Raw genomic sequence first — 27,951 nt, forward strand, 5'->3', positions numbered from 1 at the left:
TGAGGCAGGAGAATCGCTTGAACCCGGGACACAGAGGTTGCGGTGAGCCGAGATGGTGCCATTGCACTCCAGCATGAGCAACAGGAAAAAAAAAAAAAAGAATTTGTTGAGCTGAGGTATCATATGGATACAGATTATTTTTACCAGAGTCTCTACTATTCTCCTCAGATTCCTCCTCTTCATCATCATCGGAATACTTTTTCTTTGGGGTCTTTCTTCGCAAACGCCTGCTCTGCCTCATTGGCCGAGAGGGGTGTCGCCTCAGTCTACGGCTACAAAAGTCAGTGTCACTGTCATCATTAGATGGTGGATCTTCTTCACTTTCATCTGGGTTTTCATCAGACACAACAAATTCATCTTGAGATCTGTCCAAGAGAAATCAGATAAAATACAATAGTATTTAGAAGAGTGAACCCATTTTTTAAGAGTACTAAGTTCAAATTCTAGTGAGCCCAGTGAATCATTAAGTATAGTGCAACATATCCAGATAATTGTATCAAATGCCCTATTTATAAAATGGGGAAAATGTTGTGCCCCCTATCCTCTTAGGAGGGGTTGTAAAGATGAATTAATGTTGATTTCTGTACTGGTTTGACCTCTTGAGATGTCCCCCATGTTAAATTCAACATATTCAAAAGTGAATTCATTATTTCCCAATCTACTTCTCTCTTCTGTTCCCTGGCCTGGTATTTGGCGCCATCACTCATCCAGTAACTCCAACCAGAAACGTGGTATTTATCCTAACTTTCCCCTTTTCATTGATCATATCTAATCAATTACTAATTTCTCTAGAGTCTACCTCTTAAAAGATAATCTCTCAAACCTGATCTCTTCTGTTTTCAGCTTTTCATACTCACCTAAACTACAAAAGCAACTCCACAAATAGTTTCTCTAATATCTGGTCTCATTTCCCCTGAATCTATTCTCCAAATGAATGCCAGGATGAATCTTTCTGAAGCATAAATCTCATATTAATTTTGTGTTTAAAACCCTTCACTGGTTTTGTATAATTTTCAGGATAAGTCAAAACACTTATGCATGACTAATAAAACACTCCCTAATCTGGTTCTTTTTATCATTTCGCCACATCTCCAGCAGGGCACTCTCTACTTCATCCCCTTATTCCTGCTATCCTGAGCCAACAGGAGTTTCCCAAACATTCCATGACATTTTATGGCTTGCTGTCTTGGACATAAAACTTCTATGCTTATAATACCTTTATCTTATCCTGCTTTTAGTCCCACACTTGTTGATTCCAAATATTTATTCTTCAAATTTAAGATCAAGCTTTACTTTTACTTTAAGCCAACTTTCCTCTGTACCCTAATTTATCTTTCCCTGTATTTTAGTAGCAGTTATGCAGAATGACTTTTTTTTGTGGTTTATATGCTTGTTTCCTCTTCTAATAATCTGAAAGGAGAAACTCTGCAATATTGTTTCAATTTCAACTCTGCAAAGAAGCCTTTCTTGATCTTCTATACTGGATTACCTGTCCCAAGTCCAACTCCTATGAGTCATGAGAGGATAATATCTAATTACTTATTTATTTTTCACATAGGACTGGAAACCCCTCACAGACCTGGCAGAAGGTGGCACAGAGGTACAGAGAAAGCTCTTGACAAATCAAAGTTTAATTGCAGTCAGTAAAATTTAAATATAATTTTGAATGTTAAACAACCATAAATCTATTTTATGTTCTAAATTTTAAAAACGGGCCAAAATTAGTATTCTCGAATCTGCTTTAAATATCCTGAAAATAAACAGAGCTAGTCTATGGACATGAAGAAGAAAACCCTCATCACGGCACGGGCAAGCCTCTCTGCTAGCCCAGTCCTGTTCCTGCTGGTATCTAGGGATTGGGGTCTAATGGGAGACCACGCACCCATCACTGATCTTGAATTCGTCCTCGCTCTCTTCTTCATCCAGGTTGCTGTCACTGTCCAGATCGTTTAACCGCCGGCGTTTCTTCCTTCGAGCAGCAGCTGCCCTCTGGGGTCGTTTATTTTCTTTTCTTTCTTCATCCAAAATAGTAGAGATGTCTTTCCCACGATGACCTGTGATGGTGGAGATATCTTTTCCTCGGCCAACTCCTGAGTTTGGAGGAGGGAAGTTCAGGGAGAGAAAAATATGTATTTATTAAAAGCTTACCTTTAATTTCTAGAGACAGTCCTTATTCATGCTTAGTAGCTCTTCATTTCTTTATTTTCTTCCTACAAATACGCAGTTTTCTCATGACTTCAGCTGACAGAGGTCTCAGAGTTTTCGCATTCGTTTATCCTACTGAATAGAAGTTTACTACGTAGGGAACCTCTTGTTTTTTAAATTTTTATATAATTCACACACCATAATATTCACCCTCTTAAAGTGTGCGATTCAGAGGTTTTCAGTATAGTCACAAAGCTGTGCAACCATCACCACTAACTCACTCCAGAACATTTTCATCACCCAAAAAAGAAACCTCATACCTATGAGCAGTCACTCAAGAATCTCTTCTTGAAAGCTGTCTTTTGGACAAGGCTTTAGAAAGAGGCCAATAGAGTTTTTAAAAACAGTGTTTGCAGGACAGAAAAAGTGAGAATTCAGCAGCAAAGATGTAAACAAGACAAACATTTCTGGAAAAGCCTTAAACAACCTACTTATCAATCTTTTCCAGAGTTTTCATAATAACTACGTAGAAACCAGAATGTTCCATATTGGAGCATTGGCTAATAGTGCTTTAATTAAATTACCTTCAAGTTCTTCTATTTTAATGCCACTTACTAAAGACTATGAAACTAAGAAACCAATTTTTAATAGGTTAACTTAAATTTTGGTTTAAATTATTTTGGTTCTGATTATCCATAATTGTTGAGACTTCGTAGTCTCAAAGACAACACAAAAGTTTCCTCAGTTTTCTATATGGAATCAGAAGTAAACTTTTTAACCTATGTAGGAACATCAATGTTTTGTATCAGGTTGTAAAACAAAACTGCTTTAAAAGTAATTAGTAAGATCTGAGTCTATACACTGACATCGTGTCCAAAAATTACTCTAAATCTGAGACAACTAACATCAGTACTAATCATAATACACACTGGGAAAGAGAATAAAAAAATATGCTCACTGCCCTAATTTGGCACCTGAATGAACTTCTTGGCAGAGTTCTATGAAGAAGAGAAAATGACAAACACATACCTCCTCCATCGGCCTCTTTGATATCATCTTCAATAGCTTCATCAATTGCTTCATCAAACTCATCAAATCTAAAATATATACAATGATCACATTATAGCCTGTCCTGGCTTTTTTTTTTGTTTAATTATTTTTATTTATTTATTTATTTTTGAGATGGAGTATTGCTCTGTCGCCAGGCTGGAGTGCAGTGGCACCATCTCGGTTCATTGTAACCTCTGCCTCCTGAGTACCTGCGACTACAGGCATGTGCCACCACACCTAGCTAATTTTTGTACTTTTAGTAGAGACGGGGTTTCACCATTTGGCCAGAATGGTCTGCATCTCTTGACCTCGTGATCCAAGTGCTGGGATTACAGGTGTGGGCCACCGCACCCAGCGGCCTTTTATTTTTAAAGATTACCTTTAGCAGATGTCTGTTACTGTCTGATTGTTTATGTCCCCTCAAAATTCACATGTTGAAATAATAAATCTCAAGGTGATGGTATTAGGAGGTGGGGTCTTTGGCAGAGCCCTCATGTATAAGATTAGTGCCCATATAAAAGAAGCCAGAGAGAGACCCTTTGTTTCTTCCACCATATGGGGTTACAGTGAGAAGATGGCCATCTACGAAGGAGAAGGCCTTCACTAGGCATTAGGTCTACCCTAAAGAGTCCCCTCATCCCTTCTGTGATTAAGAACACCCTAGAAGGTGCCATCTATGAACCAGAAAGCAGGCCCTCACCAGACACCATACCTGCCAGTGCCTTGACCTTGGACTCCCTAGCTTCTAGAACCGTGAGAAATAAATTTCTGTTGATTATAGGTTATCCAGTTTACGGTTACTTTCTGATAGCAGTCAAATTGGACTGAGACAATGTCAGCAAAAATTTTTATAAAGGGCCAGATGATAAATATTTTAGGCTTTTCAGACAATGCAGTCTCTGTTGTAACTACTCAACTCTGCTACTGTAGTGCAAAGCAGCTACAGACAACATGTAAGTAAATGATACAGATGTGTTTCAATAAAACTTTATGAGCATTAAAATTTGAATTATAGGTAATTTCCATATAATTTTCACAGGATATTATTTTTCTTTTGATCCTTTTTTTCAAGCATTTATAAAAACCACTTTGAGGTCACGTTGTACAAAAACTAGAAGTGAGCTGAATTGGGCCCACAGGCCATAATTTGCCAACTCCTAATTATACAAATCACATGGCAAAGTAAGTAAAATAAAATTACAGTTCCATAAATACTATTAAGTCCTAATAATATGTCTAGGCACAGTGGTTTACATTTGTAATCTCAACACTCTGGGAGGCCAAGGCAGGTAGATCACTTGAGCCCAGGAGTTCAAGACCAGCCTGGGCAACATGGTGAACCCCCGTCTCTATAAAGAATACAAAAAATTAGCTGAGTGTGTGGTGTGTGTGCCTGTAGTTCCAGCTACTTGAGGGGCCGAGACAAGAGGATTGCTTGAGCCCAAGAGGCAGGGGATGCAGTAAGCCAAGATTGCACCATTGCACTCCAGCCTGGGGGACAGAGTGAGACCCTGCCTCAAAAAAAAAAAAGTCCCAATAATAGGGCTATATTATTACTGCTATTGAAAATTATATTATTACTAAAATTCATACATGAAAGGTTAAAATTTTAGAACTAGGTAAAAGTACTTCTTGAAGCTGTTTACCTTGACTTAAAGAAAAGGATCAAGACTAAAGGATTCCTAAGATTTCTTCACATATAAAATGCCTTTTACTTCAGGGCTCAGCCAAATCTCAAAACAAGTTACGAAGTAACTTGTTTAAAACTATGCTAAAAATGGTAATTACTAGCCATGTGTGGCTATTTATATTTAAATTCATTAAAATTTAAAATTCTGTTCCTCATTAGATATAATTCAAGTATTTAATAGTCATATATGGCTACGGCCACTGTATCAGACATCAAAGAAATAGAACACTTCCATCACCAGAGTATATTATATTGAAGAGGGTGAGATTACGAGCACACAATGGATTAACAACAGCATCAAAATTAAAAGCTGGGGCTGGGTGCAGTGGCTCAGCACTCTTGGTAGGCTGAGGCAGGAGTATAACTTGAGCCCAGGAGGTTGAGACCAGTCTGGGCTATATGGTGAGACCCTGTTATCTACAAAAATTAAAAATTAAAAACATTAGCCAGGTATGGTGATGTGTGCCTGTAGTCCTAGCACTTTGGGAAGCTGAGGCAATAGGACTGCTTGTGCATAGGAGTTCCAGGCTGCAGTGAGCTGTGATCATGCCACTGCACTCCAGTCTGTGCAACAGAGTGAAACCCTGTCTCAAAAAAAGAAAAAAAGACTAAAAGCTGGAGGCTGGGAGTGGTTGTATACACCCATAGTCCCAGCTACTTGGGAGGTCAAGCCAGTAGGATGGCTTGAGTCCATAGTCCCAACTACTTGGGTGTCTGAGGCAGTTGGATGGCTTGAGCCCACGAGTTGGGAGTCCAGTCTAGGCAACATAACAAGACCCCATCTCTAGACTAAATATCCGGCCTTCATAGTTAGAATATATAATTTCAAAGGACTCATAAATTTCAGATGGAGAGCTCTTCTTTTACAATGTAATTTTTACTGGCTGTATAGTATCTCATCTTACACATGTACCATATTTAGTCAAAACAGTTTATTTCCAATTTTTCACAACTGCATATTTTGAGAAACATTCTGGTAGCTGTAGTGCGGATTTTTCTTAAGTTCTGAGAAAGTAAAACTCAGCACATCCATTCATTAGGGTAGAATAGCAGATACAGATAAAGCCAGATGCCAGATGCAAAGTTAACTGAAAACAGCGTTTGTCCTGAGGATAGGGTGCAGCTGTAAGGTCGCATAATAACCTATTTCTTTGAGTGACTACTTTCTTACTGAGAAATTTGTTTGCTAAAATCAAAGACCATCAGAACTTCAGGTATCTGAAACTATTTCAGAAAGAATGAAACATTCCACTCTTGCCTTAATGATAATCTAAGTCATTTTTAATGCAACTAAACAGTCTTGATTTATATCCCAGATGCAGATAAAAGATAATCAGATAAAAGATTTCTGAACACAACACTCCATGTATCTATATTCCCTTGGTCTTGGTTGTCTCATCTGTGATGGTGGATTAACACAGATTATCCCTTTAAGCTCTAAAATTATATACGAGTAAAATAGGAATTTAGGGTAAACTATGTTTTTTCGTATAAAATGTATTATGTAATGCATTTATTTTATACTCTACCTAGTTCCAAAATGACTGACATATTACAAAACAACTCAAACATGATATGTATTTCATTCGTACATGCTTATGTGCAATTTCCTTCCTCCCCTTCTTTCTTCCCTTCCTTTCCTTCCCTCCTCCCCGCCATCCTCTCTCTTACAGAGTCTATGATGCCCAGGATGGTCTTGAACTTCTGGACTGAAATGATCCTCCTGCCTCAGTCTCCCAAAGTACTGGGATTTCAAGTGTAAGCCACCACCATGCCCAGCCAATTTATGTGCAATTTCATTTGTGAGAAACGCTAGGTGAACGCAGAAAACTGCACCTAGCTGAACTGAGTTGCACAGCAATATACAAAACACACATACCCAAGACATCTACCAGTAACATCAGTTCAGTATGTGTTATAAACTATAGCCTTTTGCATGTGATGTTATACTTTTCTGATTTCAGATAAACCTCCTTCTGCCACCACATCATAATTTACAAACTGCAATTCTCTGCTTCCACAGACAAGCTTCAGGTCTTTTCTCAGTATAAAACGCCGTAGTTAATGTAGTATTTATGTATTTCTTACTTATTTAACATATGTCAAATGGTGCTCTCATTTTTAGTATATTCCTATCTTTTTTAATGCATTGCCAATGAAGTCTTTAATGTATGTCTCTAACCCCATATTTTCCATAATCCCTAAGGTTTTTCCTGTATAATTTTGCACAGCATGGTGATTTTTAAAAATGCATGTTATGTTGCAGCAGAACTGACTTTACATTTGCACTTTCCATCTGTCAGCTTTGACTTCATACATATAGAAGAATACTTTTTATTTTTTGAAGTGTTTTTTTAAAGACTAGGATGGGCACTATTCCCGTGTATATGAGATTTTACCCTAACTGATTCTCCCATATTTTTATAAAGTTTTAACACTAACAATAGAGGCAAATTCCTCCATGATTACTGATGTAAGTTTATAAATAAGAAGCAAGTTCAAAGTTAAGAGTTTTATAAAATCCACTGTTTTCCTTTTCCATTTCCAGTTATTCAAGTTAAAAAACTGCTTTGGTGTTATCCCAGATTTTAGAAGCTGTAGGCCGAAAAATGATCTAAAATAACTAACATAAATTATTATTTGAATGAGACAGCATGATTTAGTGGAAAGAACACTAGACTGGAAGATAGGGTTTTAGAAGATAAGGTTTCTAGGATTAGCTACTAACAATGACCATGGAAAAATTTCCTTTTCTGGTGTCTTTGGTGTTAAAAGGTAAACCAGGTAATATTTACTGATTCTTTCACTAGGTACTAACGAAGCATTAATTATCTGTCAGCACTATGCTAGGTATAGGGGACACAAGTCCATGTAAAAGAGACATAGTCCTTACCTTCATGCTAACAATCTAGTGATGATGAAAAATGTTAGTAAGTCATCACAACCACACTCATTACAATTATAAGTGCTTTCAGGGAAAAGAACTGGTTGCTATGAAGGCACATAATGGGGGGATTTCACATAGAGGAGGTTAACAAGCTAAAACTGAAAAGGAAAGTGCAGGTAAACAGTATGTACAAAGGGACTAAAAGGAGATGCAGCAAATGCAGAGAGTGTAAGGGAGAATGTGATAAGACAGAGTTGGAGATGGAAGTAGAGATGAGACTATGCAGTGCCTTACTGGCCTTGTTAAAAGTATCAATGCTTGGCCAGGTGTGGTGGCTCACGCCTGTAATCCCAGCACTTTGGGAGGCTGAAGCAGGTGGATTACAAGGTCAAGAGATTGAGACCATCCTGGCCAACATGGTGAAACCTCATCTCTACTAAAAATACAAAATTTAGCTGGGCGTGGTGGCGGGCGCCTGTAGTCCCAGCTACTTGGGAGGCTGAGGCACGAGAATTGCTTGAACCCGAGAGGTGGAGGTTGCAGTGAGCGGAGATGGCGCCACTGTACTCCAGCCTGGTGGCAAGGCAAGACTCCACCTCGGGGAAAAAAAAAAAAAGGAACAATCCTTATCCCAAGAGCTATGGAAATCTGACAAACTATATTAAAGCAAAAGAGGATGACATGAACAGATTTACATTTGGAAAAGATCACTCTGCTCTAAAATTCTATGACTAGGCTGGGCATGGTAGCTCACAGCTATAATCTCAGCACTTTGGGAGGCTGAGGAGGGCAAATCACCTGAGGTCAGGCGTTCGAGATCAGCCTGGCCAACATGGTGAAACCCGTCTCTATGAAAAATACAAAAGAAATTACCCGGGCGTGGTGGTGGGCACCTGTAAGCCCAGCTATTTGGGAGGCTGAGGCAGGGGAATCACTTGAACCCGGGAGGTGGAGGTTGCAGTGAGCTGAGATCGTGCCATTGCACTTCAGCCTGGGCAACAAGAGCGAGACTCAGTCTCAAAAAAAAAAAAAAAAGAAAAAAAGAAAAAAAATTATATGACTAAAGATAGAAGGCAAGAAATACATATATACAACTGCTAATAATCAGCATGATAGGAAAAGCATATACTTCTGGATCATGCTGTGTACTTGCAAAATAAATCCTCTTTCACTGTAGACATTTCCACACATTTCATACCTGTAACTTATACATTTCCTTGTTCTTGTTGACCTCCTTTCAAGCAAGTTTGCTTTGGATTTTTTGGAATCTTTTTTCTTTTCTTCTTGATCTTCAGAAAAGTCCGGCTCCTTAAAAAATACGATAATAAGCATTGAGGTTATTCCTTATGACAGAACAAAGTTCCTTGGGATAAACAGTTTTGTAATCTCCATCTAGGTAGCACATGTGAAAGGTTTGAAAAAGTTCGAGATGACTCCCTCTAGAAGTGAATAAACATGGCAACATAGAGTATACAGATTAAAAAGAATGCTGGTGATTAAAGGATGAAATCCTTCTGTATTAAAATTCTTATGCTTTTGTGAGTTTACAACCAGTACTTGTTTTAAAACAGTCATGATGAATTTTTTCCACTGATACATCTTTTAACAAATAAACTTGCAACAGAAGATGTTCAACAGGTATGCTGCCCGAATGAAAGATTTAGAAGAAAGGGGTTGCTACTCAAGGAAATAACTTGACAGGCCATTTAAGCTTGTGATTTAATTAAGCCGGAATGAAATTACTTATACACATTTTTACAAATTACAAAAATTTACAAACTATGTAAATTACAAAACCACATTATATGCACTTTCACTCATGATATATACACCTTAGTTATAAATTAGACTAATAAATGCAAAACAAAGGTAATCCTTCAAAAATCCCAAACTGTGATGAACAATACAAACTGAAGTTTTCAACAATCCCCAAAGTAAAAATTAAAAATCAAATCTCTCCTAACTATTATTTAGTCATTTTACATAAACAGCATGCAAAACAAGCTAACAACACATTATAAAGTTCAGTGTAAAAACAGGAAACATACTCCAAAGGTAAAAGCCGTTAAGTTTAGTTTAGATGTGATACCACATTTTGGAGTCACCTGCATACATAAAATTTCAATCATGAGGGATTATGGGTGATTTCTCAAAGGTCTTAAATTTCCATTTTTAATACTAGTATATCATAGATTTAAAACCACCGTCCAGGCACAGTGGCTCACCCCTATAATCCCAGCACTTTGGGAGACTGAGACGGGTGGATCACCTGATGTCAGGAGTTCAAGACCAGCCTGGCCAACATGGTGAACTCCTGTCTCTACTAAAAATACAAAAATTAGCCAGGTGTGGTGGCGGACACCTGTAATCCTGGCTACTCAGGAGGCTGAGGCAGGAGAATTGCTTGAACCCAGGAGGCAGACACTGCAGTGAGCAGAGATTACGTGCCATTGCACTCCAGTCTGGATGACAAGAATGAAACTCCTTCTCAAAGTAAATAAATAAAACCACTAACATTACATAAGGTGGGTAAAATTTTAGAGCATTATGACAATCTCCCATTTAAAAATATTACAAATCAGAAACTTACTTGTGGAGGAATGATGTTTTCAATACTGATACCGACATACACCAAGCGTTCTTTTCTTTAGGTGAAAAACAAACAAAATACATGAGATTTGCTGAAAATAAAATTGTTACATAAACATCACGAATACACACAATGTTAAAATTACAATTTCATGTTAATAGCAGAGGGTAAGTCACAGAAATGTTAGCTATTATTTACTTATTTATTTAGAGACAAGGTCTCACTTTCTTGCCCAGGCTGGAGTGCGGTGGTGCAATCTCAGCTCACTGCAACCTCCACTTCCCAGGTTCAAGTGATTCTCCTGCCTCAGCCTCCCAAGTAGCTGGGATTACAGGTGAGTGCCACCACAACCAGATAATTTTTGTATTTTTAGTAGAGATGGGGTTTTGCCATGTTGGCCAGGCTGGTCTCAAAATTCCTGGTCTCAAATTCCACCCACCTTGGCCTCTCAAAGTGCTGGGCTTATAGGCGTGACCACTGCTCCTGGCCCATGTTAGCTATTAAGTATAAAACTTTAATATAGTATTAGTATGTGTGGGGAGCTCAACATTTCCTAGGGTTAAGATAACAATATAACAATATCTTGACTTACATTGGTCAAATAAAACCTATAACTGAAATAAGACAAGCAACTTCATAAAGAGTTATGCTATGACGAGTTGATATGATTAGATGGAAAGCCACCTTTGATTAGACAAATTAGACCTTTGTTATGCTGGAGAAAGTTTTTAGTAATATTTCGGGTGTATGTATTAACATTTATAATCTCATGGTAATAAATATTGCTATAAAAATTATGTAAACAAAACCTTATCAAGGTCCCAGTGAATGACACTGAGACCATTCATTCCTTCCTGTTGAAAGAGAAGAAAGCAATGCAGACATATAGCTCTGCTCTAGAAGGCCATAACTGAAGATAACTATAGCCAGGAAATGAAGACTTGAGCCAATGACATCTCCATAGTTTCATTTCCAAGAAACAAACCTTTGCTGATTTTAATTAAATTATATATTAAAAAACAGCAGGATGGCTGGGTGTGGTGGCTCATGCCTGTAATCCGAGGCACAAGGTCCCTTGACACTAGGAATTCAAGACCAGCTGGGCAACAAAGTGAGACGCCTGTTTCTATAAAAATTAAAAAAATAAAAATTGGCCAGGTATGGTGGCACACACCTATTGTCCCAGTTACTCAGAAGGCTGAGATGGGAAGATTACTTGAACTCAGGAGTTTGAGGTTGCAGTGAGTTTTGATCATGCCACTGCACTCCAGCCTGGGTATCAAGAGTGAGACCCTGTCTCTTATTAAAAAAAAAAAAAAAATGCAGGTGTTTTCCCTGGTTCTCTGAAAGTTAATCCAATTCAAGGACAGCTGAGCTCTGACATGCCTCTGTATGTTAAATTGAACTGAACTGAAATAGTAACCATTCTGTCTCCCTCTGCTTGTAATGTTCCTTATATAAGGATATTAATGTATCCAGCTGGCTAGGTCTTTTAGAGTGCAGCCTTTAGTGCCCTTCTAACAAGAATATTCATGGTCTTTTTAGAGATAGATTGTGATGCTATTAAAACCAGTATGTTTAAAAATCATTCAGTGGACTTCTAAAACATCACAGAGCATCACACCATCAGGTCTGTAGACAGTTGCTTGTTAGCCACTAAATACTCACTGAAATGTACATCCATCCCTCTTTTCCACAAGACTGTAGAGACCTCTAAGGTAAAGACCACATTATATACTTCCTCATTTGATTACACTCATTGGCATAAAGTAGGTACCCAATACATGTTGCTTAAATGTTGAATGAATGCATAAACAGGGGTTGCTTAGGGAGTAAATAGGGAGTAAAATGCTCTTGTATTATGACACAGGGAGTAAGTACGGCTCTAAGCTGCTAGGATGAATGCTAAATAAGTTATTTCACAGATTTTTTAGAAGTGAATATAAGTGCTTACTTTAGAAAACTGAACGACGATGGCTAGAATTTACAGCTAGTATTTATTTTAGAAACACACATATTTTGCTGTTTAGAGCTCCTAAGATTCATATATACGTGTGTGTATACATGCACACACACACATACAAGTATTCTAGGAACTATAAACAGCAACAGCTTTGTTATCCAGATTATTAGGGAGAATCAGCAAACACCAACAACAATTGGTTAACCAGCTCTGTGTCAGACTGGTCTTCCTGTAACAGTAACTTTCCTCTCCTTTCTATACACAATCTGAGAACTTAGAATGTGATATAAAATCATAATTACAGATGTCCTCTTAAAGGATGACATTTAAAGCTGGGTGTGGTAGCTCACGCCTGTAAACCCATAGTTTTGGGAGGCCAAGGTGGGCAGATCACTTGAGGCTAGGTGTTCAAGACCAACCTGGCCAACATGGCAAAACCCTATCTGTACTAAAAAAATACAAAAATTAGTCAGGCATGTGGTGTGTGCCTGTGGTCCAAGCTACTCAGGAGGCTGAGGTGGGAGGATCGCTTGAAGGTGGGAGGCAGAGGTTGCAGTGATAGCACCACTGCACTCTAGCCTGGATGACAAAGCGAGGCTCTGTCTCCAAAAAATAAAAAAGATGCCATTTAAAAAAAGAGGATTACCTAGAGTAGGAGAGAAAGTAAAGGAACTAGGAAATTGGAGACAGTAATATAAACAAATATTGTGGCATACTTTAAAACATCAATTTCTAAAAATCAAAATATTTCGTAATTGCAATGGCATATCCCATAGTATATAAGGCTGTTGTCAAAAGTTTTCACCACGCTTTTACACATATAAATGGTATATGCATCAAAGGGCTCCAAAGAATAAGCAGATAAGACATTCTTAGTGGTTTACATTCTTGGCTTTTAGAAAGAATACATTCTCAGCTGGGAGTAGTGGCTCATGACTGTAATCCCAGCACTTCGCGAGGCCAAAGTAGGTAGATCACTTGAGGTCAGGAGTTCAAGACCAGCCTGGCCAACATGGTGAAATCCCCATCTCTACTAAAAATACAAAAATTAGCTGGGCATTGTGGTGCATGCCTGCAATCCCAGCTACTCGGGAGGCTGAGGCAGGAGAATTGCTTGAGCCCATGAGGTGGAAGTTGCAGTGAGCTGAGACTTCACCACTGCACCTGAACTCCAGTCTAGGTGACAAGAGTGAGACTCCGTTTCAAAATAAAACAAAACAAAACTCTCTTCCTTAGTCGGTGAGTCTATTAGCTATCTACATTTCTGAGACAAATCAGCTTCAGGACATGGGAAAACCACTAATTTCTGAAAAGGATAAGCAGATTTGAGCAAGATGGAGGCAAAGGAAAAATCTAGTTTTTATTTGTGATTTAATTTAAATATCTTTAGTTATATCTTTTGCAGTGTCAAAAATAAAAACAAGAGAAACAGCACATCAAAATAGTCCTAGTAATTTCATACAGGATCATTCTTTATTTTTTAAAATGTTCTTGGAAGATATTCCAAATATCTGAAACACAAGCAGTTTATGGAAATAACCCAGGGTTTAGCTGGGTGTGGTGATGGGCACCTGTAGTCCCTGCTACTTGGGAGGCTGGGGCAGGAGCATCCCTTGAGCCCAGGAGTTCCAAGACCAGCCTGGGCAACACAGTGAGACCCTGTGTTCAAAAAAAAGAAAGAATGAAATAACCTAGCATTTCTCAATTCAAAGTACTTTTATGTCCTAGTCAATTTGAGAGATTAACTTGCCTTTAAACTAAGTAGCATCCATTACGAGCCAGAGTGCTCAAACTGGGTAGCAAAAAAAACAAAACCTTTAGGTTCTGGAGGCTGAATCCATTATTATGGTTCACCTTTGCACAAGGTAAAGTGAGAGGATCATGGGACAAGCTGATTACCTTAAGGCAAGCTAAATTTGGAGGGCAAGACTATGAGTCAGGGGATATAAGGTAAAGAAGTAGCAAATGAAGGTAAAATCAGGAGATAATACTTAGATTTCCTCAATCATACTAGTGTATAAATGGGCATCAAGTCCTACAGATTAATCCTCTGAAAATTCTCCCTAACACCTTCACCTTATTATCACAATGCCTGGCCTAATTCAGGCCTCTCAGGTTTGCTATTCCAACAGTCCCAACTCTAATTCATTCTTCTGTTACCAGAGCATTTTTTCCTGAAATAAAGATATACTTACCTATGTCTCCTTTGATGGCCGCCCCACTTACTACAGAGAATAAGTCAAATTCCCCAGCCTGGAAAGCTATTCACAATTTGGCCTTCCTCAGCTTTTACAAAAATCTATCTACTATTACTCATCTACTGTCACTTTTACACTTTGCCTTTGCTCATGTTTGTGCTCTTTGTCTGAAATACGTTCATCGGTATAACCTCAATTTATCTTCCAATGCCTCTCCTGAGAACCCCAAATGCTATGGGAACTAAAATGCTCCTCCACCATATTCTTGTATTGCTTTTAATATACCTCCACTTTTCTACTTCATTGTATCATTGGTTCATATGTCTGTATTCTCTAATAGAAGGTGAGTTCCATGTAAACAAGAGCTTTGTTTTTGATCTTTCCTCTTCAGTTTGGTACACAGTAGGCGAAAATGAATGTGCAGAAATAGATTAAAGAAGGTACAAGTAAATATAAACTATTGTCCTGATTATGAATCCCCTTTTAAAGATTAAGCTCAAGTTCAGTCTTAAGAACTTCATCTAAGAACCCTTCTCCAGGCTGGGCAGGGTGGTTCATACCTGTAAACCCAGCTCTTTGGGAGGCCGAGGCGGGTGGGGAGGCCGAGGCGGGTGGACCACAAGGTCAGGAGTTGGAGACTAGCCTGGCCAAAATGTGAAACCCTGTCTCTACTAAAAATACAAAAATTAGCGAGGTGTGGTGGCGGGCACCTGTAGTCCCAGCTACTCAGGAGGCTGAGGCAAAAGAATCACTTGAACCTGGGAGGCGTGAGGTTGCCGTGAGCCAAGATTGTGCCACTGCACTCCAGTCTGGGTGACAGAGGGAGACTCCGTCTCAAAAAAAAAAAAAAAAAAAAAAAAGCCTTCTCCAACTGCTTTAGACCACCATTGCAATGCTATATTGAGAAGAGGGCATCTCTTATAGTTAGTAGGACACAATTCAGCATTTAATACTCTTTATTTCACCAATGTTAGCTGCCCATCCAAGGAGACGACAGGGATAACTAAATTATAGATCAGTTCTTATAGTTTTCTTGTATTCTCTACAATACTTAGTTATGGACACACCCTCCACAATACTTGGGCCAATATTTATTCAGAGAAGGTTCCGACAAATACTTCATTCATTTATTTATTTATTTTGAGACAGAGTCTCACTCTTGCCCAGGTTGCAGTGCAGTGGCATTCACTGCAACGATTCTCCTGCCTCAGCCTCCGAGTAGTTGGGACTACAGGTGTGCGCCACCACGCCCAGCTAATTTTTGTATTTTTAGGAGGGACAGGGTTTCACCATGTTGGCCAGGCTGACCTCAGGTGATCCGCCTGCCTCGGCTTCTCAAAGTGCTGGGATTACAGGCGGGAGCCACCATGCCCAGCTAGTTCTGATAAATACTTCAGATCAAAAGTTGGCAAACATTTCCTGTAAAAGGAAAGATAATAAGCATGCAAGCATGGCAGGTCATAAGGTCTCTGTTGCAATTACTCAATGCTGCTGTCGTAGGGCAAAAGCAGCCACAGACAATATATAAACAAATGAGCAAGGTTGTGTTCAATAAAACTTTATTAACAGACAATAAAATTTGAGTATCATATGATTTTCATGTGTCATGAAATATGATTCTAGTTTTTTCCCCCCAATCATTTAAAAACATAAAAAACATTCTCAGTCAGCAGGCAGTACAAAAACAAAAAGCAGGCTGGATTTGGTACACAGGCCACAGTATGCCAATCCTTGTTTTAGATGGATCCATTTATCCATACAGTGAAAGAATTCTGCTCTCATATTCCCAAACAAAACATTAACACACATATAAAAATACCTTCGTTCGGCACGCTCTTTCTTCTTTAAGGCAACATCCAAATCCTGCAACTGTTCCTCTAATTTTTCACAGAGCAGTTTCTGAAGAAGCAACATAGATAAGGGTCATTTTAAACAACTTTTAGCAATCATTTATTACATACATGTTAACTTCATGGGTAGTGTGCTCTGAGAGCTAGAAAGGGACCACACAGTAAGTGAACAATGAACAATTTTCTTGTGTTTAATCAAATAAAAAGTGCCTCAGCATCCTTTGAACAGAAGATGAGCACAGTACCTTTAAAATAAAGCACACGTTAAAGAAACATACAGCTTTGCCAAAAGAAACGCATTCTGTATCTATCCTACTGGCAATCATCAATGTTTAAAATAGCATTTGGTTCGATATGTGTATGCAACAGTGATTATACTTTTTAAAAAAGATTCAAAGATGTTTTAAAGGGAGAAGGTTATATGTACGATAAAACATAATGATGCCAAAAACTATTTTTTAATAAAAGAGACTGGGCTGGTGTGAGTGCAGTGGTATTTACAACTAATTGATCACAACCAGTTACAGATTTTTTTGTTCTTTCTCCACTCCCACTACTTCACTTGACTATCCTTAAAAAAAAAAAAAGAGACTGGAAAAAAATATACAAACAATGCTACACAGTTACTGAGTTAAAACAGAGCTGAAAAATGTAATTGATAATAAAACTGTGCTAAGCCACAGAAGTCCATTTCACAGAAAAATGCATAAAGCTCATTAATTTAATTTAATTTAATTTAATTTAATTTTTTGAGACAGATCTCACTCTGTCACCCAGGCTGGACTACAGTGGTACAATCTTGGCTTACTGCACCCTCTGTCTCCCATGTTCAAGCGATTCTGGTACCTCAGCCTTCTAAGTAGCGGGGATTACAGGAGTGTGCCACCATGCCTGTCTAATTTTTGTACTTTTAGTAGAGATGGGGTATCACCATGTTGGTCAGGCTGGCCTTGAATTCCTGGCCTCAAGTGATCTGCCTGCCTCGGCCTCCCAAAGTGCTGGGATTATAGGCATGAGTCACCATGCCTGGCCAAACTTTTATCATTTTAAAAAAATAATTATTACTACTTTTAAATTTTTTAGAGATGGGGTCTTGCAATGCTGCCCAGGCTGGCCTCAAACTCATGGCCTTGAGTGATCCTCCTGCCTCAGTCTCCCAAGGAGCTGGGACTATAGCTATGTGTCACCATGCCTGGCTTAATCCATCATATTTTTTTTTTTTGAGACAGAGTCTTGCTCTGTTGCCAGACTTGAGTACAATGGCATGATCTCGGCTCACTGCAACCTCCGTCTCCCAGGTTCAAGCAATTCTCCTGCCTCAGCCTCCCGAGTAGCTTGGACTAAAGGCGTGCGCCACCACACCTATATAATTTTTGTATTTTTAGTAGAGAGAGGGTTTCACCATGTTGGCCAGGATGGTCTCGATCTCTTGACCTTGTATCCATCCAACCACCTCGGCCTCCCAAAGTGCTGGGATTACAGGTGTGAGCCACTGCGTCTGGCCTAATCTATCATTTTTAAGGCAAATGAAAGTAGGTTTGTGAGAGAAAAGTAACCAATGAGCACAGTAGCACAGAAATAACCTGATTCTTCAGCTTCCAAAAAAAATTTGCCTAAGATAGAAGAAAAAGAGAATCTATGTTTCTCCTAACCCTGATAACACCATCTATAAAACTACTGACAAATACAAAGTAGGCAGAAACCAAAAAAGAGGATGAAACAAAGTGATACATAGGAAGAAACATATATCCTTCCTTCGACATATCTACACTTGGTGCTTTTTGTGCTTATAACAAATACAATTTTAAAAACCGTTCATAATTTTACAAAACTTAGAGGGCTTCTGATAATTGCTTTGGAAAAAAAAACAGAAAGGAAAACCTTAAAGCTATTAATAAAAGGTAGAAATCTAAACAGAGGTAAATATTATTTACACATTGCTTTGAAGGTTAAAAATATTCATTCAGTAGCTATTAAACAGTTATTATTAATTTGAATACAAACTCAAAGATTAGGAAAACAGAAGTGGGCGGGGTCTTACATGTTGGCAAGGTGGGCAGAACCATTCTCCATCTGGGATGATCATCAGAGGAGGGCGAAGGCAGGCAGTATGGTATCCACTATCGCAAGAGTCACACAGAAGAATCTGAAATAACCACACTGACGTCAACCTAACTATGGCTAAAATTAAATGACTCTTAGGTTAAAGACATTTCAGTATTTCTGAGGACTATACTGCAAAGCATTCTTTATTTGCATAAAGCTAATAAATAAAAAGCTCTGATGATTAGGGATCTGACATACCAATATTTATTTATTTATTTATTTGTCTGTTTGATGCAGTCTTGCTCTGTAGCCCAGGCAGGAGTGTAGTGGCGTAATCTTGGTTCACTGCAACCTCCGTCTCCCGGGTTCAAGCCATTCTCCTGCCTCAGCCTCCTGAGTAGCTGGGACTACAGGTGCCTGCCACGACACCTGGCTACTTTTTGTATTTTTAGTAGAGATGGGGTTTCACCATGTTGGTCAGGAAGGTCTTGATCTCCTGACCTTGTGACCCACCCACCTCGGCCTCCCAAAGTGCTGGGATTACAGGCGTGGGCCCACCGTGCCCGGCCCATGCTAATTTTTTAAAAAACCTAAAAAAAAATTAAGCTACAAAATTTAGTTAAAAATAACAAATCCTTTCTGACCTAGAGTTAGAATCCTTTTTCACTCAGCATATAGCCATAAAGGCTATAACAACATATTCTTTAAAACAAAGTTTTAAAGCTCAAGTATCAAAAACTACCCTACCACACAGAATTTTTAAAACACAAAAAATTTCCAATTTAAGCAGCATTTCAATTACTTACCTGTAAGAAACACTCATGGTTCTTTTTACCATGTAAATTCAAATAAGGAAGAGAATGAGGTATAGAAAAAGAATACAACTACATTCAGAACCGTCATGATATAATACAAAGGTTCGTAACGTCACTTAGTCTTATAGTTGCTTTATCGGTATTTAAGAGGACCAAGGTCTAAAATTTAACATAGTATGCTCGAAAATGTTTAACTTAAAAGAACACCTTTTATTTTTAAATAATTTTAGATTTACAGAAGAGTTGCAAAGATGGTACAAAGTTCTCATATACCCTTCACCCAATTTTCAACACTGTTACCTCATATAACTCTGGTACATTTATCAAAACTAAGAAATTAACATCAATACTATAAACTAAACAACAGGCTATTCAGATTTCACAAGTTTTTCCATTAATGTCTTTTGTTGAGTTTGAATCTTGGATATCATATTGCATTCAGTTATGTTTTGTTAGTATCCCCCAGTACATAATTGGGGGATTTCTTGGTCCTTTTTTGTTTTCCCTGACCAACAGTTTGAAGAGTACTATAGTAATCAGATATTTTTGGTAGACTGTCCTGAAATTTGAGTTTGTTTGATGTTTACTCAGGATTAGACTGGGGTTCTGGGTTTTGGAGAAGAACTCACAGAGGGGAAGTGCCCTGCTCACTGCATTGTATCAGTGGATACGTGTTATCAGTATGACTTACTACTGCTGGTATTAACTTTGGTCACTTGGTTAAAGTAGTATCTGTTGGTTTTATCCACTGTAAGGTCACCTTCCACACTCTATTCTCATGATAAGTACAGCCCACATTCAAGGGTAAGGGAATTAAGTTTTCTAGAAGTATAAGTATCAAATAATTTGTGGATATATATTAAAATCTCAATAGTACTAAATCAATAAATAACTTGGGGGAAATGCACTGAAATTACGCCAATATCTTCTCTCTCCTTAGAGTTCTGCTCACTAGTTTTAGCAATCACTGGGATTTTGCTTGCAACGATTATTACTGTGGTGCTCTGATGGTGATTTTCTATCTCTCTTATGCCTTCTACATATGTCATTAGGAATTATTCTGTAAGGAAAATAAGTCCCTTCTTCCCCACATTTGTTTATTCAATTATTTATATCAATATGAATTAATGAATATTTATTTTAGTCTTTGGGTTACAATCCAAAGCTATCATTATTTAATTTGTTGTTGGAACTGTTCCAGCCATGGACACAATGGAAGCTCTTTCAGCTTGTCTCTTGTGTCCTTAGGACTTGCCTGCCTTTCTTTCTTTCTTTTTTTTTTTTAAAGTACTTCCTTACTTTCTGGCACTACAGGATGTTTCAGGAACATCTTGTATTTTCCATGCCAAGCCTTATAACCAACCATTTCTTCAAGAAGCCCTAGCTCCTTTACTGGATAATGGTACTTGGAAACCAAGATCTGGATGCTCTGAAAGCTCATTGCTACTGGCAACTACTTTTCATCTCTCTCAGAGGACAGTGTTTATATATGTATGTATACGTATACACATATATCTTTCTGTTCCTATATTAAAATAAATATGGAGTTCATGCTAACATCTCCAGTTCTAATCTACCATCATAGGGTTCATCATAGCTCCTATTATCTATGCTTTCTTTATTTGCTCAACCCTAGTACAGATGAAGTTTCTGCAATCCTAACCTGTACCATGGGTGTGGGAGGAGGCACACCATTACAATGCATCACCACTTGCTCCCAATACCCAGGGTTTGGTAGTTACATTAGTATTGTACTTCTGGCATACAGTTGATTACATAGGCACATGCAGACTAACCTGGCCACCTAAATCCATTTATCACATAGTTTCTATAAGACATAACCTAAATTTCAAATATCAAAATTACAGGTATACTTTTAGAATTTATTTCTAAAGTGAAGATTGTTTCTACTCTGCAGTAAAGTTAAAGTCTCACTAAATAAATACTACCATGTACGATTTCCAAGTCTCAGATAATAATCCATTTATTTTGACTAAAACATCTAGAAAATCCCTTAGAATTCTATATTCATTTATACGTTTATTGCTTTTCTGCTGTTAAAGCTCAATTAAGACAAGGACCATGTCTTTCTGGCTCAGCAGCATATTCTTACGATTTAACATAGAATAGCTGCTTGATATTTTGACTTGACGTTTATCCTTAAGCACTTGACATAAGAAATCTACCATATTTGGGATCTTCGGTTTCCAATGTCATTCACAATATAATTTCTGCTCACCCCATTTTACCTCTCATTTCTTCAACATCAGTTCCTTACAGCAGTCATTGATGCCTTAGGTAAAATGCACTCTTTTAGTTTAAAGGGACATTAGAAAATGGTAAGGAGAGGACACTAAGTGTTGCTTTTTTTCTTGATTTAGAAAGCAGAAAAAGACTACTATCTCAAATGTCCTCTTGGCCTTTCTCTGTATAAAAATATTGATTTAACTTGCATAGACCTTGATGATCATAAAATGCTTAGAGGAATCTTCTCAGCATAATTTCAACATCTATTCTTCTCAGAGCTCAAGTCATTCACTGGTTTTTACTTGAGCCCTTAAAAACTATTGGGTTATGATAAACTTCACTGATAACATTTAGTTTCCAGATATGATATTAACAGTAAGAAAGAAAAGACTAAGTAAACCAGAATTAACTTTTACCTAGCACATAATATGTATCAGAAACGGTGCTAGGCAACTTTACATGAGCTGTTAAAAACGCCCCTCAGAAGTATGTAGTATGAGTCACACCTTACAATAAAAAAATCAAAATATAGAGAAGTTAGCTCCTGATAAGTGGTATCCTGATAAGTAGGATCTGAATTTAGGATGTCTGGCCCTATGCTTTTCCCATCACATCATAACGCCTTGCAGGAAAAAAGAGCCTGGAGAACCACTCCTTAGGAATTTTCCAAACTTTAGAGGATCTCAAATCCTGGTCCACACGATTCTACTCAGGTAGAAACATCTTTCTTTATATTTTCTTCTACTTAATAGCTGGAGTTTGCCTTTAAAGTAAAATCTAGTCAAAAGAACAGCATAGGTGCATAGAATTAGGTATAACAAGGCTATTTCCTCAACAGACTCACTTATGAACTGCAAATTATATATATATTATATATATAGATATAGTATATAAATTAGATTAGATACTGATTCTCCTGATTCAGGCAGCCTTTGAAGCACTTACTTCCGGGGGAAAAAGCTCCCTATAAATGCAGTACGATTCTTTTTGGAATATATCTGGTCTATGATTTATCTCTTATAAATTAAAAAAAAAAATTTTACGTTAAAAAAATTTTAATGGGTATATAGTAGGTGTATATATTTATATGGTACATGTGATGTTTTAATAAAGGCATCTAATGAGTAATAATCACATGGGGTTACTAGGGTATCCATCACCTCAAGCATTCATCATTTCTCTGTTTCAGAAACATTCCAATGGCACTCTTTAGCCATTAAAAAAATTTAAAGCCCTACTACCTTACTACTTGACTTACATGTTTTTATAGGAAGGCAGTAAGGCCTTCAGGCCTAATTTACCTAAAGCTGGCACTTCAAAAATATCATTATAAAGTTACCTATTTATCTTACCTATTTATCTATCCAACCATCCATGAGACAGGGTCTTGCACCATGCTGCCCAGGTTGCATTTGAGTTCCTGGGCTCAAATTCTCCTACCTCAGCCACCTGAGTAGCTGCAACTACTGGCATGTGGCCACCATGCCAGGCAGAAATACCATTATAAAGTAATTTAAAGGGAAAGAAGAAAAACTTTAAAAGAACAAACTAAAAATACTTGAATATATTCATCAATTTGTGAGAAGAGATTGAGCTGTATTATTATGTAGAGGAAATATCAATGTATAAGCTAGGTAGAATGAAAGTAGGATCTTGATCGCTGGCCTTCCTAGAATTAGGTTGTATGAGAAACAGAAATAAAGGTTACTCTGTAGCATACAAGTTATCATCAAGAAATTCAAACCATGATAAAACCCAGAAGAGTTAGTTGCTCTGGGCAACCTCACCATGTCTGTGACACGAGTATTGTTCATTTATATCAGGTACATACAAGCTCAGGATGGTTTGGAAGGCCACATTTTTTGCACGGTTCATCATCATCTGCTAGGATGGCTTCTTCACTTTCCTTTTCTTCTCCCTCTTCTGAGGCTGCAGATGATTTTTCACTGTCAGACCCTTCACTTTCATCATTGCTGGAGTATTTCCATCTGCCACGTGTCCGAGAACCAGTCCATCGAACTTTGCCTTTGGGTTTTACCTTGTATAAAATAAAAAATTGGGATAATTTGATATAAGAATGTCTTTTAAAAATCTCCTGATTCCATGTCCATTGTATAATATTCAGCCAATATACCAAAAAAAGGAGAAAATTATTATCATCTCATCATCAGATACAGCTATGGTTAAATTTTGGTATATATTTCCACTATTTTTTCTAATTTTTGTTTTCTTTTTTCTTAAAATTGAACTATAATGAACATTTGGTCTTATATTTTTCCTAGTCATATCCTCCTAATATTACTATAAATGCCATTACATAACTGTTTGTATCTAATCCTCTACTAGACATTTAGGTAGTTGTTTCCCATGTTTTTCACTGTCGTCAACAATGTACTGTATCTTTATAAATATTTTTACACACATCTCTGTGGTTAGGATAAATTCCTTGAAGAGGATTCTGGGTCAAAGGTCATGCACATTTTAAATACTTTATAAGAGAATGATGACTATATTCTTACATATTTTCATGTAAAAATTTAAAATCCTCTATTGGAGATAAATTTTAAATTTTAAATAATCCAGAACTGCATAAAAAAAATCCTGACAAACTTAAAAACATATACATTCAGAGAACAAATTTACAATGTGATTAACAGCTTTTTATTGTTTAGTTTTTTACTCTTTCAACTTGTACTTTAGTTTATTCCTACACTATAGGTCTCTAGCAAAGAACAAAATTAATTCTAACAACAAAAGAGGAACCCTAAAAAAAAATTAAAAATTCAGTATTTCAGGGAACACAGGATCACTTACAATGAAAAATGATCTGATTGTTTAAATAAATTAAAAAGAAAAGTAGCACTTTTGATTATGAAAAATTCCCATAGACTAGCAAAAGACTTGTAAAATATTTTGCTTAAAATAACAGGGTCATAAAAAAGTGAATTCTGATGAGTAACACCAATATTAATAAGTAAAATGGGGAAAATAGGCACTGTCATACACTGGTAATAAGATGCTATATTAATGGGGCCTTTTTGAGGGCAATGTGGAAATAGCTATCAAAACTTAAAATATACATGTCCCTTGACCCAGCAATTCCAATTCTAGGAGTCTATTCTAAAGAAATACTCACTCATGTCCAAAAGGATCTTCAATGCAGCATTGCCTGTAATAGTGAAAAATTGGAAACAACCTAAATGTCAATCAGTAAGTGAGTGGTTAAATAAACTGAGGTATATCCACACTATGGAGTACTGTGTGGCCATTAACAAGCAAAAGTATACTATACTGACATGAAGAATTCAGAGACACTTTAAGTGAAAAACTCACAGAAAAAATGAACATATTTGATCCAATTTTTAAAAATAAGTACATATTTATGAACATCCACATAACTGCATGAAAAAGGACTGGAGGGCCGGGCGCAGTGGCTCATGACTGTAATCCCAGCACTTTGGGAGGCCAAGGTGGGCAGATCACCAGGTCAAGAGATAGAGATCATCCTGGCCAACATGGTGAAATCCCACCTCTACTAAAAATACAAAAATTGGCTGAGTGTGGTGGCCCGCGCCTGTAGTCTCAACTACTTGGGAGCCTGAGGCAAGAGAATCACTTGAACAAGGAAGGCAGAGGTTGCAGTGAGCCGAGATCGTGCCATTGCACGCCAGTCTGGCAACAGAGCAAGACTCTGTCTCAAAAAAAAAAAAAAAAGGACCGGAAAGATGCTATACCCCAAACTGTTAATAGTGGCAATTATCCTCAAACTGTTAATAATGGCAATGGGGAATTCTCATTCTATAATTCTACAGGTTGGATATTATTTGAATAGTTAACAAGGAGAATATATTTCTATACTACTTTTAATTTCTTAAAAAAGTTAAAAGATGACAAGAGTATAGAGTATAAAGTCTGAAAAGGTATCTCAGAGGAAGAAAGACACTTTTTCAGTTGTCTTTGATGACTAAGTTTTAGACAAAACCAAAAAACCTATGAACATATAGAGACAAATATTTTTAATTAAAAATTAAAACAAGTAGAAGTTTTACCTTGCTTACTTTAGAATTTGTATCCTTCTCTGATTTTTTCAAAATTTCCTTTTTGTCAGTTTTTTGCAAAGCTGTTGACTCTTCCTCCACCTCATCTTCTCCTTCCCCTCTTTTTTTATCAGCTTTCTGATCTCTGATCTCAGCCACTTTTGCAGTGGGTCTAGATATTCTTGGAGATCTTCTTAAAGTACGACCCACATTTGTTTTCTCCTCTTCCTTTTCTGTCTTTTCTTGCTTATTTTCTGGTTCTAGAACTTTGGGGGGAGAATCAGGCTTCTTTTTCCGACTTGATATCCTGATTGTTAATTTGATGCCTTCTTTCTGCCTTTCAGAGGTTATCTCTGTATTTTCTGAGGCAGTGGTTACTTCTTCAGGAACCAACTTATATTTGAATTTGCTTTTTTGCATAGAACCCTTTGTCTCAGAAGGCTCCTCTATGCCAGATGTCTGGGCATTGTCCAGATTATCCATTTCTACCTTTGTGAACTCAGAATCCTCTTTTAGGGTTTCTAGGTCTACTTTTTTCACAGACTGACCACCAACAGTACCTGTACTCTGGCATTCTACCAATTCTTTTTCTGAAGCTAGTTTCTCACAGTGGTCAATCATATTAGATGGTGGAGAAGTTTCAGCTGCCTCAGGAGAGCCAGGCTTTTCTGACTCTAGAGTACTCTTTGGAACTTCCTCTGGTATTGGACTCAATCTTTGTGTGTCCTTATCAAGAAAAGTCTTTTTGGACTTCTCTAACTTTTCAAGACATTCTAGGATTGGTGGGCGCTTATCCTTCTTAGTTTTGGGAGACTTTTCTTCAACTTTCATGGTACACGACTCAGTGGTAGATAAAGCAGTTTTTAAAGAGAGATCTTTTGCCATCTCAGAAGACTCAAGAGAAGTTTCCATTTCTGGAGGACCGGGTTCCTCTATTTGTGCTTTTTGACTATGGATGTCTAAGACTGATATTGAACTATCTGCATCTTTCCTCAAAGGGGTTGTTTCTTTCTCAAGCTCACCTATTTTCAAACTCGTTATGACAGAGTTTAAGGACTCTGTTCCATTTCCCTCCATGATGATATTTCTGTCCTTAGAGGGGCTACAGCTCTCTTCCTTTGTCTCATAAAACTTTGTCTCTATTGGTTCCGTCTTAAAATTTGGAGCTACCCTTTCGTCACTAACTTCTCCATTTACCAGCTGTTTCCCTTCATAACCCAAAGCGGTGATTGTAGAGATCCTTTTACAAGTCTCTTCCTCTTGTTTTATTTCATCTTTCAAAAACTCTTTTGTGGGAGTAACTGATTTACACAAAGGTCCCTTGACTGGACTGTCAAAATCATCACTCAGTTTAATTTCTCGTTTTTTTAGTGGTATCTTGGCCTGCTGGTCATTTTTAAGTTTCTCAGTTTCTTCAGTAGATTTCTCAGTAATTTCATGAGAAAATTTAATATTGCCACCAAATTCAATCCTTTCAGGCTCCTGCGCCACTGGCCTCTCCATGCTACTTTTGGTATCTTTAGGATCTGCTCTACATTCCTTCACTTCAACTTTAATGGGTTTGACATTTTCCTTGAAGGAATCACTTTCTTCTTTGATGATCTTTTTTTCTTCATTTTCTGGCAAAGGTTTTTCTAGCTTCACTATGACTGGCAGTTTCACAAGTTCTTTTTCATCTTCTTTTTCTTTTTTCACAGTAGTCTCTTCTAGAACATTGGCTGTAGAACGGTTTTCTATATCCATAGGCTGCTCCTCACTTTTCATCTTTTCACTTTCTTTCTGTTCCTCTAAAAATTAGAAAAAGTTTAATTACATGAATAGAAACTTTCAAGGCTATAAAATATAAGTCTTGGTATAATGTATATTTCCATTTAAAGTTTCTATTTTAAAAGAGGTGGTCTTTGTCATTGGATATTTGACAATAAGAAATCAAATCTGACAATGAAGAAAATTACAAAAATGTTGAAATACAACTTCTAGATATTAAAAAACATTTAGAAAAATTTAGGTTTCTGATTTTTACTTTTTGTTTCAGTGTTCTCAATGGATTGCAAATATTTATGCAGTTCAAATAATTTATTCAAATTCAAGAGATGGCTTAAAAACATAAAATTGAAAATGCTACATAAAACATTTCCAAAAGACCATATTTGTTTTACAAACTGACAACTGTTCTTTTTCGCAAGTCACTGAGCACTTCATTTCACTTGTACCAGGAACACGGCAGTGGGAAAATGAAAAATATAGAGAGACAAAAAGCCCATATCCTATTACCCAGAGGCAATCACTAGTAATATTTTAGGTTACTTCCTTCTGGTCTTGTATATTTTTCACTAAGTTGGTATCACGTTGCCTCAATTTATTCGTTGAAACACTGGCACTCTCTTACGATACTAAATGCCTTTTATAAAAATTGAGTTTAATAATTATATA

General features: G+C 37.4%; 1 protein-coding gene across 1 annotated transcript in view; it reads right to left on the reverse strand.

Moving 5' to 3' along the window:
* The window catches only part of RSF1 (remodeling and spacing factor 1), a 158,063-nt gene that overhangs the window by 14,847 nt on the left and 115,265 nt on the right, over window positions 1-27,951 (reverse strand). The window contains exons 6-14 of the mRNA XM_025356651.1: window positions 25,531-27,305; window positions 23,313-23,519; window positions 18,415-18,519; window positions 16,343-16,422; window positions 10,363-10,417; window positions 8,971-9,080; window positions 3,175-3,242; window positions 1,883-2,090; window positions 145-365 (exon numbers count right to left, since the gene is read on the reverse strand). Coding sequence (XP_025212436.1) covers window positions 145-365; window positions 1,883-2,090; window positions 3,175-3,242; window positions 8,971-9,080; window positions 10,363-10,417; window positions 16,343-16,422; window positions 18,415-18,519; window positions 23,313-23,519; window positions 25,531-27,305 — 2,829 coding nt within the window. The remainder of the gene's footprint in view (window positions 1-144; window positions 366-1,882; window positions 2,091-3,174; window positions 3,243-8,970; window positions 9,081-10,362; window positions 10,418-16,342; window positions 16,423-18,414; window positions 18,520-23,312; window positions 23,520-25,530; window positions 27,306-27,951) is intronic.

Source organism: Theropithecus gelada, chromosome 14 (assembly GCF_003255815.1).
Source record: "Theropithecus gelada isolate Dixy chromosome 14, Tgel_1.0, whole genome shotgun sequence".
Lineage (NCBI taxonomy): Eukaryota > Metazoa > Chordata > Mammalia > Primates > Cercopithecidae > Theropithecus > Theropithecus gelada.